Source organism: Talpa occidentalis, unplaced genomic scaffold (assembly GCF_014898055.3).
Source record: "Talpa occidentalis isolate TD23 unplaced genomic scaffold, MPIMG_talOcc4v2.1 talOcc4.9, whole genome shotgun sequence".
In the NCBI taxonomy this organism is placed as follows: Eukaryota; Metazoa; Chordata; class Mammalia; order Eulipotyphla; family Talpidae; genus Talpa; species Talpa occidentalis.
Genome location: NW_023605305.1, coordinates 101,934,144 through 101,946,811, shown reverse-complemented (window position 1 = coordinate 101,946,811; position 12,668 = coordinate 101,934,144). Strand labels below are relative to the sequence as shown.

At 36.8% G+C, this 12,668-nt stretch overlaps 1 protein-coding gene across 2 annotated transcripts in view; it reads left to right on the top strand.

Annotated features, from left to right (window-relative positions):
• The window catches only part of OLFM3 (olfactomedin 3), a 180,303-nt gene extending 169,239 nt beyond the window's left edge, over nt 1-11,064 (top strand). For both annotated transcript variants that reach the window (XM_054691848.1, XM_037498345.2), the window contains exons 5-6: nt 8,646-8,752; nt 9,750-11,064. In XM_054691848.1, the coding sequence (XP_054547823.1) occupies nt 8,646-8,752; nt 9,750-10,427 (785 nt within the window). In that variant the 3' untranslated portion in view covers nt 10,428-11,064. The remainder of the gene's footprint in view (nt 1-8,645; nt 8,753-9,749) is intronic.
• The last annotated feature ends 1,604 nt before the right edge of the window (nt 11,065-12,668 follow it).

The following is a 12,668-nucleotide window of genomic DNA, read 5'->3' as shown; positions in this document are numbered from 1 at the left end:
TTAATCCATTTTGAGTTGATTTTTGTGTATGGTGTGAGGTAGTGGTCAAGCTTCATTCTTTTGCATGTAGCGACCCAGTTTTCCCAGCACCATTTATTGAACAAACTTTCTTTGCTCCAATGCATAGTCTTTGCTCCTTTGTCAAAGATTAGTTGACCATAAATCTGTGGGTTTATTTCTGGATTTTCTATTCGATTCCATTGGTCTGTATGTCTGTTCTTGTTCCAATACCATGCAGTTTTGATGATTATGGCTTTGTAGTATAGTTTGAAGTCTGGGAGTGTGATGCCTCCATTTCCTTCTTTTTTTTCAGTAGAGCTTTGGCTATTCGGGGTTTTTGGTGATTCCATATGAATTTCATCAATAATTGTTCTATTTCTTTGAAGAATGCCATTGAGATTTTGATTGGAATAGCATTGAATCTGTATATTGCTTTTGGTAGGATGGCCATTTTAATAATGTTTATTCTTCCAATCCATGAGCAGGGGATGTCTTTCCATTTCTTTGTGTCTTCTTCTATTTCTTTTAACAGTGTTTTATAGTTTTCTTTGTATAGGTCCTTTACCTCTTTTGTTAGATTTATTCCCAAATATTTGATTTTTTTGTTTCGATAATAAAAGGGGTGGTTTTTTGATTTCTTCTTCTTCAGATTTATTGTTTGTGTATAGGAAGGCTACTGACTTTTGCGTGTTGATTTTGTATCCTGCCACTTTACTGAATTGATTGATGAGTTGAATTAGTTTTTCTGTGGAGATTTTGGGGTTCTCTATGTATATTATCATATCATCTGCAAATAGTGATAGTTTGACTTCTTCTTTTCCTATTTGGATGCCTTGGATGTCTTTCTCTTGTCTTATTGCTCTGGCTAGGACTTCCAGTATTATATTGAAAAGCAGTGGTGAGAGTGGACATCCTTGTCTTGTTCCAGATCTTAATGGAATTGCTTTCAGCTTTTCACCATTGAGAATGATACTGGCTGTTGGCTTGTCATAGATGGCCTTTATGATGTTGAGGTATGTTCCTTGTATCCCAAGAATTTCAAGGGCTTTTATCATGAATGGGTGTTGCACTTTGTCGAAAGCTTTCTCAGCATCTATTGATATTATCATATGGTTTTTATATTTCGTTTTGTTGATGTGTTGGATAACGTTGATTGATTTTCGGATGTTAAACCATCCTTGTGCCCCTGGAATGAATCCAACTTGGTCGTGGTGAATTATCTTATGGATACATTGTTGGATTCTGATAGCTAAAATTTTATTGAGGATTTTTGCATCAGTGTTCATTAGGGAGATTGGCCTATAGTTTTCCTTTTTGTGTTGTCCTTATTCGGTTTTGGTGTTAGTGTAATATTGGCTTCATAGAACGTGTTTGGTATTGTCCCTTCCTTCTCAATTTTTTGGAAGAGTTTGTGAAGGATAGGCACTAATTCGTCTCTGAATGTTTGGTAGAATTCATTTGTAAATCCATCAGGTCCTGGGCTTTTGTTTTTGGGGAGGTTTTTAATTACCATTTCAATTTCGCTGCTTGTAATTGGTCTGTTTAGGTGTTCTATTTCTTCTTTATCTAGCTTTGGGTGATTGTAGAGTTGTAGGAATTTGTCCATCTCCTCTAGATTGTTGAACTTGTTTCCATATAACTGTTCATAGTAGTTACTGATTATTCTTTTGATTTCTGCTGTGTCCGTTGTGATTTCTCCTCTTTCATTTATGATTCTGTGTATTTGTGCTTTCTCCCTTTTTTCCTTTGTGAGCCTGGCTAGGGGTTTGTCTATTTTATTTATTTTTTCAAAGAACCAGCTCTTGGTTTCATTGATCTTTTGGATTGTTTTTTTAGTTTCAATTTCATTTATTTCTGCTTTGGTTTTTATTATTTCTTTTCTTCTACTGGTTCTGGGGTTTTTTTGTTGTTCTTTTTCTAGATCTTTGAGCTTCGAGATTAGGTTGTTTCTTTGAGTTCTTTCTTGTTTTTTGATGTGAGCTTCTATTGCTATATATTTTCCTCTTATTACTGCTTTTGCTGCATCCCATACATTTAGGATATTGGTGTCCTCCTTGTCATTCAATTCAAAGAATTTTTTAATTTCTTCTTTGATCTCCTCGTTAGTCCAGTGGTCTTCCAGTAGTGTGGCTTTTAATCTCCATGAGGTAGGATAGTTCCTTGCCTTCTTTTTATGATTTATTTCTAGTTTGATGCCTTCGTGGTCAGAAAAGATGGTTGGTATGATTTCAATCTTGGTGTATCTGTTGATGTTTGTCTTGTGCCCCAGTATGTGATCGATCCTGGAGAATGATCCGTGTGCGCTTGAGAAAAATGTGTACTCCGTTTTTTTTGGGTTTAGTGTTCTATAGATGTCTGTTAAGCCCAAATGCTCTAGGTCCTTATTTAGAGCTTTAGTTTCTTTACTTATTTTTTGTCTTGTTGATCTATCCATTGTTGATAGTGGTGTGTTGAAGTCTCCCACTACATATGTGTTTTCTCTGATGTCTGTTTTCAGAGAGGACAACAGTTGTCTGATATATTTTGGTGCTCTTTCGTTTGGTGAGTATATGTTAATGAGTGTTATTTCTTCTTGAAGTATTGTCCCCTTAATCATAATGTAGTGACCATTGGGTCTCTTTTTATTTTTTTGAGTTTGAAGTCTGTTTTATCTGATATAAGTATAGCTGTTCCTGCTTTCTTTTTTGGCCCATTTGCTTGTAGGATTGTTTTCCATCCTTTGACTTTGAGCCTATTTTTATCTTTTGTAGCTAAATGTGTTTCCTGGAGACAGCAAAAGGTTGGGTTTTGTTTCTTAATCCAGGCTGCAACTCTGTGTCTTTTTATTGAAGAGTTTAGTCCATTTACATTTAGAGTTAATATTGATATGTTAGCATCTGTATTTGCCATTATGTTTGTCTTTCCTTTGATTTTATTTATTTATTCTTTTAATAACTTTTTTTTTTTTTTTTTGGTCTTCTTTCATTGTTATTCGTCCCTCTGAGGTTCTGGCTTTAGGATTCCTTGTAGTATTTTTTGGAGTGGGGGTTTAGTCGCAATGAAATTCCGGAGTTTCTCTTTGTCTGGGAAGGTCCATATTCTTTCTTCATGGAGGAAAGAGAGCTTTGCAGGATAGAGTATTCTTGGTTGGCATCTGTTTTCTTGGAGTCTGTTGACTATGTCCCTCCACTCTCTCCTTGCCCGTAGTGTTTCTTCAGAGAAGTCTGATGTCAGCCTGATTGGTTTTCCTTTGAATGTTATCTGTTTCTTCCCTCTTGTCAGCTTCATTATTTTTTCCTTGTCCTGGATTCTTGGGAGCTTTACTATTATGTGTCTTGCTGTGTTTTTCCTTTCGTCGTGGAAGTTTGGTGTTCTTCTTGCTTCTTGTATATCAATTTTCAGCTCCTTCTTCTCATTTGGGAAGTTCTCTTCAATTATATCCATGAATATTTTCTCTGTTCCTACATCTCTCTCCTCTCCTTCTGGAATTCCTATAACTCTTATATTTCCTTTCCTCATGGAGTCAGATAGTTCCCGAAGTCTTTCTTCATTCTTTTTCCTTCGTACTTCTCTTTCCTTTTCTGTTTTGGTTCTTTTTATTTCTGTGTCTTCAAGATTACTTATTCGTTCTTCCATTTCATCTATTCTGCTTTCATTGCTTTTCCCAGAGTTCTTTAGTTCCTCCATTAATTCTTTGATCTCCCGCATTTCTCTTACTTCCCTCTTTAGGGACTCAATTTCCTTCTTCTGATCTATCACTTTTTTAATCATGGCAATTTTAAATTCTCTTTCTGGAAGGCTCAGAAGTTCTTCCAAGTTGCTGTCGTTGCAATCTGGGGAGTGGTTTTCTTTTTGTGGTGTGCTTCTTTCCTGAGGAGTTGTTAGGTTGCGTGTGGTTCTTCTACTCCCTACTGTCTGTTTTCTAATTTGTCGTATGCGTTGGGACACTGTGTTGCTCGGACTGACTGACATCTTGGGTGAACTTCTCCGCTCCCCTCTGGCTCTTCCAGGAGCCATCTCTGTCTTCTGGGGGAGCTTTCTGCTGGTTTTAGGCAGTTTTTACTGAAGAAATGTCCCTGTTCTCAAATGGCGAAGCGGGATGCAGTCCCTGCGCCTCCGGTTTCAGGCACACTCTTCTGCGCACCCGGTCTGCCCCGGACGTGGGTGCCTGCTCCCTCTGTGGGCTCAGACTGCTGGTCGGAAGGGGCCTGGCGTGGAATAACTTCCCGGCTGGCCACTGGGTCCTCCAGAAACCTTCTGCCCTTTTCAAGCAGACTTAAGAAATGTCCTGTTTTATAGGGTGTTAGTGACTTTTTTTTTTCCTGGTCGCTAGGTGGCGCCAGAGATCTCTCCTATTGTCCTTGGGGGGCTGTTTTTCGCCTCCCCCCACCCCGTGGGACAGAGAACAGAGCGGGAATGGTAGGGTACACCTCAACAGCTTTGGGGTGCTGTGTCTGCCTTGTGCCCCACCTTCGTGGAGAACCCACGCCCTGAATTTTCGTGCCCCGGGTCTCAGTTCAAAGCCCTCAGGTCCAGGACGCGGGCTGTAGCCCAGTTCAGTGGCGCGGGAATGGCGCCTTTTGCACCCGGCTCCCGTGCCTGGGCGCCTGGTTCCTGCTTACTCAGGGAGGGACCTTCACCTCAGTGAGGACCTCCGTGCGTCTCCCCGCAAGCCTAGGTCGTCTCCCCGCAAGCCTAGGTCGCAGGCGCGGGGACCTGGGCAGCCGCGATCCCGGTCTGCACTTGCTTTTCAAGCGCGCTAGGCGCGCCGCGTTTCCCGCGCAGGCTTACCGGCAGCCCGGGCTGTGTGCGTGTCTCCCGGGGTCTTTGTTCTTCTCTAATGGCGCCCGGAGCCGTTCGCTCACCGCCGCGGTGGATCCTGCAGGGTTCGCCTCAGCTCCCGTTCACGGGGTGTGGTGGCTGCAATAGTTCCTTTCCACTCACAGTCCTGCTTGCTGTGTCCTTTGTTCTTGTTGGCCGTTTTGGTTTGTTGTTTCCTCCTCTCTGCCGGTCGGAGAGTGCCGCCTCTGTGGGCGGGGGAGGGGAGCAGGGTTCTGGGCTTCCCTCCCTTCTAGTCCTCTTTTATGGCCACTTTCTTCTTTGGGCAGTTTGCTGGCGTCACCCGTTTATCTTCCGTGTCCCAGTTCTCACTGGGACCTGCCGCTTTTCCTCCCTATTCACTTTTTTTAATGGGAGATCTTACTCGCAGCGTCTCCTCGCCGCCATGTTGCTCCGCCCCCCACTGCATTCAATGACTGCTTTTCTATCTTTTTATTTATGTTCTCTTCACTCACCAAGCATGTCCATCTAGTATTAGGGCCTTTGCAAGAACAACAACAATAGATAATATTTAGTAAATGCTTAATTATGTATCAAACACCATTCTTAACACTTAGCCTATGTTCTTCATTTAATCTTCCCCATAACCCTGTGAGATAAATATTATTAATCTCATTACCCATGAGATACTGAGAGACTAAAAGTTATTTCAGAATCCTAGAAAGTATGATAGATCAGGATTCAAATCTAGGTAGTCAGACTCTTTTTAACCTGCCCCAGTGACTAAAAGATGCCCTGGTTGATCCACTGGGAATGTCCTTCCCATAAATTTACAGTCCATGACTTACTCATCAATCAGATCTCAGACTACACATCACCCTCTGAAAGGTTTTCCCTACTCAATCTAATGCCACTCCCAATCATACTTCATCAAATTGACCTATCTAATATCTGAGTTAAATTTATTCCTCCCTGATACATTTAGCTTGCATTCTTATTTACTTATCCCCTCCTCCCATCAAAACATTAGCTTCACCAGAAAAAAAAAAAAAGGTGTCCTGTTGTACTCACCATAGCAATTCTATTTCCAAAAAATAGTGCTTGTGCTCACTAAGTCTTAACTGAATCAGTGAATAAATGAATGAGTGAATAAAACACCATTGTCTGAAGTCCAAATCCCAAAGCTCTTCTTTTAAGGGTGTGCCTTCTAGATAGACTTAACTGGAGTAAGAATCAAGTACTCTCACCAAACAAGGTAAGTGGAAAGTATCAATTAGCCAGTAGACCACTCACCATGATCACCTAATATGGAAGAACTTTATGCAAAACACCTTATCCATGACTCAACAAAGAGTAAAGGACATATCCATACATAATTATCACAGCTCTAGTTTTTGTTTTCATCATATTGATTGGCACAGAGTCCAACAAACCTTGTCAATATACTATTTCAGATAAGCTGTAGCACTCATTTTAGATGAAAATACTATTTTTAAATTGCTAATACTTTAGTTCATTAATCCTTCATTTCAAAGTGTGCTCCTTAGATTAATACTACAAAAACTAATTTACTCAATGAAGCTCTGGGATAGAAAGTTGTAGCAGAACAAAGGCAAATCCAGAGTGGTGAGAGGAAGACAAGGGCTGACCTTGCATATTGTGAGCCACCGTGGAAAAGGTGAGAAAGCTGATGGATAACAGACATGGAGGAAAATGACAAAGAGGGGAACACACAGAGGAGAATGAAAAAAAATGCAAAACGTGACTTCATAAATGTTCAGAGGATCTGACCTGGCTAGAGAATCAATTTGAAAATACCTTTCTTTAAAACCAGAGCTCACATACTATCACTTGCATATTTCAAAAATGGTTTACATTGAATTTAAAAGTCCATTGAGTGAAATCTCAGAGTAAATGTTTGTAAAATTAATATACTATAATATAGAGATGTTTCCTTCACACAGACAGAACAACTGACATTAAGAAAGTGAAGGAAAGATACTTGGTATGAAATATAAATAACCACAGAAAACAAACTGGCAGAGTCCTGCAAAAATAATTCTTTACCATTGTAATGACATTTTGGGCAAGAAGGGAAATGAAAGTATGTATTATCTCATCATCTTAAACTTGGATTACTTTTCATATTCTATCTAATTTTATTATTTATATTTTGTTCAATTAAGAATTTATTTTTCAGACCTAAGAAAAAAATCACATATTTGTTTTATGGTGTTTTCAGGGGTCAGGATGTCTTTCTATTTATTTCAATACATTTGTATTTGAAATTTGCATGCATTTATCACTGCCTATGATTTTAGAAATATGTATGAAAGATCATATTATCTTCACTTATTGTGCATTCACAAAAATATACCCAACTAGATCCACCCAGAATACATTAACATTTTTCTAGTTCAAATGATACTACTTGGTTCATATATTGTTCATGTGTTTATACAAAGCAGAGCTGACATATTCTAAATACATTTAACCTAAGGTACTGCTATTCAATGTAGAAAATGCTATAAAGTTTTCAGAATTATTAAACCAGTTTATCAGATTCAAGGAAATTATAAAGTAATTCCATATATAAAGATGCCATCACATCTAATTTCTTCCATAAAGGAGAAAAAATGTATTAAATTCAGGTTTTGTGAAATGTTAGATTACTAAATTTGTATTTATCACTGAAGTAATGGTACAAAACATAATTATATCATTCATCATCTTCCTAACTGCATAGCTTAGTATTCTGCCAGTTACAAATTATTCTTGAGGAACTTATATAAAGAAAAATGGGCCAAAAATAAGCTCCAAGCTAAAATTAGTTTTGTCCTTGATTTGCTTTGTGGAATCTGTTCTTTCCCTTCCAAACACACAGGAACTAACAGGAATTACCCAGAAGTCTGTCAATTTAAAGGACAGGCAAAGGAGGATGGAAAAACATGAAATAGGCCAAAAATTTTTAAGAAATGAAAATAGATATAAATGGACAAGAAAGAATATTCCTTTGTTCAGACCAATGGTCAGCATTTATAGTGACTCACCTTGCCTTTCACAATGGGGAGAATAAATCACTTACACATTATGCTTTTAAAAAATCTTACAAAATGCCTGGGTTCTTCTCAGTTTAACTTTTGACATTTATGAAATCAAGGTTTTCCTAAAATCTTATGCACAGCTGAGGTGATGAAATATTACAATTTTTCAAAATAACCATTGATTTTTCTATCATTTATTCTAACAATTGGTTGACTACCTCTTTCACTGCATGTGACTACAGGGACCAAGGGGTTAAGTTAAGGCATTTTTCCTTGGGCCTCCTGTTGCTCTATCAGACCCTGTTGACCTTTCAAAATTCTGTCTCTGCAGGTAGACTGCAGTTGAATTGTTAGTTTTCTATATTTTCACAGAAGCTACTCATATACCAGTACACACTGGCCACCTTACAGATTCCTACCTAACTTGTATAAATTCACCAAAGTCTGGAAGTATGGGGGTTGAAGAAGGTTGGGAGATGGGGAGCTGGTGACCAGGTAAAACAAGTACTGGGCAATTTCTTTAATTTTTCACATTTCTTTACTTAGGAGAAGCAGCTGCTGAATTGGTATAATGATGATGACTTCTCTCACTTATTTCTTTGCAGATTGTACAAATCATTTCCCATTTTATAATTCCATACTTTAGTCTTAGAGCATTGAAAGAGCAGCTATTCATGGTACAAATTATAGTTCAATGCGCCCACTGTGAATCATTTAGAATATGCGCAATTAATCCCACAGATTTGCTTTGTTTTAGGATCTCTTTCTTTGCTATTAGTGTGATATGTGTGTAGGAATCATTGGCCATGTTCGCCCAACATGTTTATGTTTCTCTAATTTCAGCATGTGGCAAATTGATGAAAATCACGGGCCCAATTACAGTCAAGACATCTGGAACTCGGTTTGGTGCCTGGATGACAGATCCTTTAGCTTCTGAAAAAAATAACAGAGTATGTTGCTTCCACAAACCACTTTGCTTATAATTATATTTTATTTACACTTTAAGTCTCCTGGACTATTTATTATCCTCAGGGTATTAGTTTCAACTTCCAAAGTGTTACATCATTTGCAAATCTTTCAGTATGATAACATAACATTTACAGATATATGGCAAACTTATTTGTTACTATGTTCTAATACACACACACACACACACACACACACAGATACATTTCACCAGTATATTAAGTCTAACTATTCTGGGATTAGTCTTATTTTATGCTTCAAAAGGGCAAGTTACAAGTAAGTCTCTGCATTAATAACTGAATCTTTTGGGGAATAATTTCATAAATTGGCAATGTCTGTATTATACAAATCAGTACACTGGAAAATTATCATAAACTCCACTTATGTTTTATTACAAAACTTACATACATTAAGATTATATCCAAATGTGATTTGTGCCTTAATTAGTAATATGTTTTCATTAAAAGGTAGTTGTACCTAAAACTGATCCAATGAGCAAGTTTTGCTAGAAGGTTCTATAGTATCCATAAAGGAGACTAAATTGAACATGTAAAATTAACCATACATTTTCCGAGCAAGGGTGGAATATATTTGCTGAAAGTGCTATTTTTTGCAGTTATCATTAACCTCATTGATTTATCAGGTAACTGAATAAAGTGATGTGATTTACTTTGATATATATTTGGTTTACCCAGTGATTGATACCAAATGGTCAAAAGTTAAAAATAAATTTAAAAAGGACACAAAGAAAATCCATTTCAAGGCAGTCCATTCAGTTGTTTCCTTTCTTACATAGACCATGCCACTATTTTTGTAAAAGCTGGCAGTCCTATCACATAGCAGCAGGTCAGCAGTCAGATAATGTGGCTTCCAGAGCCTGAGAACAGTGATATAAATGTGCTGACTCTCACTGTCTTTATTTAGGAACTCTTAGAAAAGTACAGCATTCAGTCACTCCATTTATTCTGTCTTTCTTCTCAGGTCTGGTACATGGACAGTTACACTAACAATAAAATTGTCCGTGAGTACAAATCAATTGCAGACTTTGTCAGTGGAGCTGAATCGAGGACATACAACCTCCCTTTCAAATGGGCAGGAACTAACCATGTTGTCTACAATGGCTCACTCTATTTTAACAAGTATCAGAGTAACATCATCATCAAATACAGCTTCGACATGGGGAGAGTGCTTGCCCAACGAAGCCTGGAGTATGCTGGCTTTCACAACGTTTACCCCTACACATGGGGTGGATTCTCTGACATCGACCTAATGGCTGATGAAATCGGACTGTGGGCTGTGTATGCAACTAACCAGAATGAGGGCAATATTGTCATCAGTCAACTGAACCAAGATACCCTGGAGGTGATGAAGAGCTGGAGCACTGGCTATCCCAAAAGAAGTGCAGGGGAATCTTTCATGATCTGTGGGACCCTCTATGTCACCAACTCCCACTTAACTGGAGCCAAGGTGTATTATTCCTATTCTACCAAAACCTCCACATATGAATATACGGACATTCCCTTTCATAACCAATACTTTCACATATCCATGCTTGACTACAATGCAAGAGATAGAGCTCTTTACGCCTGGAACAATGGTCACCAGGTCTTGTTCAATGTCACCCTTTTCCACATCATTAAGACGGAGGATGACACATAAGCAAATGTAATTTGTTTTCATTGATCTAAATAGTGTCTCTTATGATAAACTCTATAGGACCCCTTCTGTTTTTTCTTTATTACATCATTTCTCCAAAGCATTTTTTTATTGCAAAGTGGTTGTTTCAAAAAAACAGCTGAGCCTGTCTAAATGAACCTGTCCGAAACACATCTTAATTCCTAAATTTACAAGGCCTATCATGTCCTTGTCATGAAAAGCACTAAAAAGAGCTTAAGTGGCTAAAGTCATAGTTTTGCAAAAGATTAATGATCTGCCTTATATTAGAGTCAGAGACTAATGGTGGCTTAAATGCATGAATGTCTTTTTTTTTAACTGTCATTTTTTACTGTCTTTTGCTCCATATCAGGAAATATTTTGGTAGGAAGTAGGGAAACAAAGCACTTTCCCCCCATTTATTTCTACAAAAGATTTAAGGATTTTATTTATATTGAAAAGTAATATTAATCATTTTGCTGTTATACAATTCTCCTATGCGGTGCTGTACAGTCATTTTTAAATCTCTTGCTAACATTTTATTGGCGATATGGATTTCTATCATTGTAACCACCATTGTGCAATTGTATCTCTTCACTTCTGTGAAAGCAAGTAATATTTTTTATAAAATACACTGAAGTTTAATCTCAGTAATTATTATAAGTCAACTTTCAAGTGTGGTCAAAAAGAAAGTATCTTCTCAACTTACCCTTTTAAAGAACATTATGAACTAAAAAGAAAATCAAGCCAGATCCCTTACAAAGAATCTTTATTTTACCCCAAGTTTACTGAACCACTGACACTGAATGCTAAAACAGATTCAATATAGATGAGATATTATGTTCATTCCACTAAAAGCAATCCACACAGTTGGTTGCAAAGATGCAGCAAAGTCACAAAATATTGGATTTGAGTTGACTCTACTCATTTATAATATAGTCAAACAAAATTGTGCTCTTCAAAACTATATTAATGTTTTAACTTACACTGCACACACACCTTGCAATAATGTGATTCCTTGTACCAGGACTCTAGAAGTACAGGAAGCACATATAAAATTTTTTTAAAAAGAAAATTTCTTAATGTCATTTAGATTTCTATTATGAGCTCTAGAGATTTAACAGCAAGATTTGTGCAAAAGAAAATGAAGGGGAATGGACTTATTCACATGGTGTAATGTACATGTAGTCAATTTGCAAAACAGATGGGATGACAAGTCTTTGTCAGTGGATTCATTTTGTGCATAGAAACAATGTAGCAAAAAAGAGCTTTAAAAATATTTTATGTTAATAATTCTAAAAATATAATCAATATATATAAAAAGTGTCATTGAGTTTGGATGTACTTTCCATGTATTAAAAATACCTAAGACAGTTTTACAGACACAATTAGGGGTTGATTTTACAATTTACAAAGTATATTCTATAATAAATGATATATAACTTAAATTGTTATAAATGTTTAGTTTCACACATATACAGAATATCATAATTTTCTTTGTAAAGTAAGGATATAATAATTCAGATAACATTGTGTAAAGAAATGCTAACATTTAAGAGTAATTCTTTTCAAATATCCCATCATTCTCCAATATCTCATTGTCAAAATTGTAGGATTAAATAACCCAATCTTGAGATTGTTACAGATTGTTATCATTTTTGCCTACAAAAAGTTAGCATGAGTTCATGACCAACCTGGGTCCTTTTGCAATGTTGTCTTTTCTTTTCAAATGTTTATATAAGTTTTCTTCTGCTTTTAAGAATTAGAAAACTTAGGGGTTTCACTTGTCATTGTACACACACCACTAAACAATCAGTCAATACTTTGTATATCAAGAGTTTGTATGAAGAAAGAAAGTCTATTTCAGAAGTGAATGAATTTTTAAGTAGATGGCCTTTAATGGATATCTGAGTCTTCATTACCTGTTTTTTAAAAAAAATGATGTACTATGGTATAATATACATTCAAAACCTGGATGATCAAAGCTTTTTTGTGAAATGTGCAGCTTGTAAAGCACTTTATTGTTTTCTATGTAAGGTTTCATCACCACATCCAATTTATAGTGTATGACCTGCTACTGCAGGCACAGATTTTATTATTGTCGCTAGAAGTGGGGGTAACCTGAGTTTAAAAATGTGATTTGCATTAAACATTTACAGTTTAAGAGCATTTTTCTTAGTAAATTATTATCAGTTTTGTGCCTGAAATAAATAAGAACTTACTCTAATTACTGTTTTTTTAAATGTC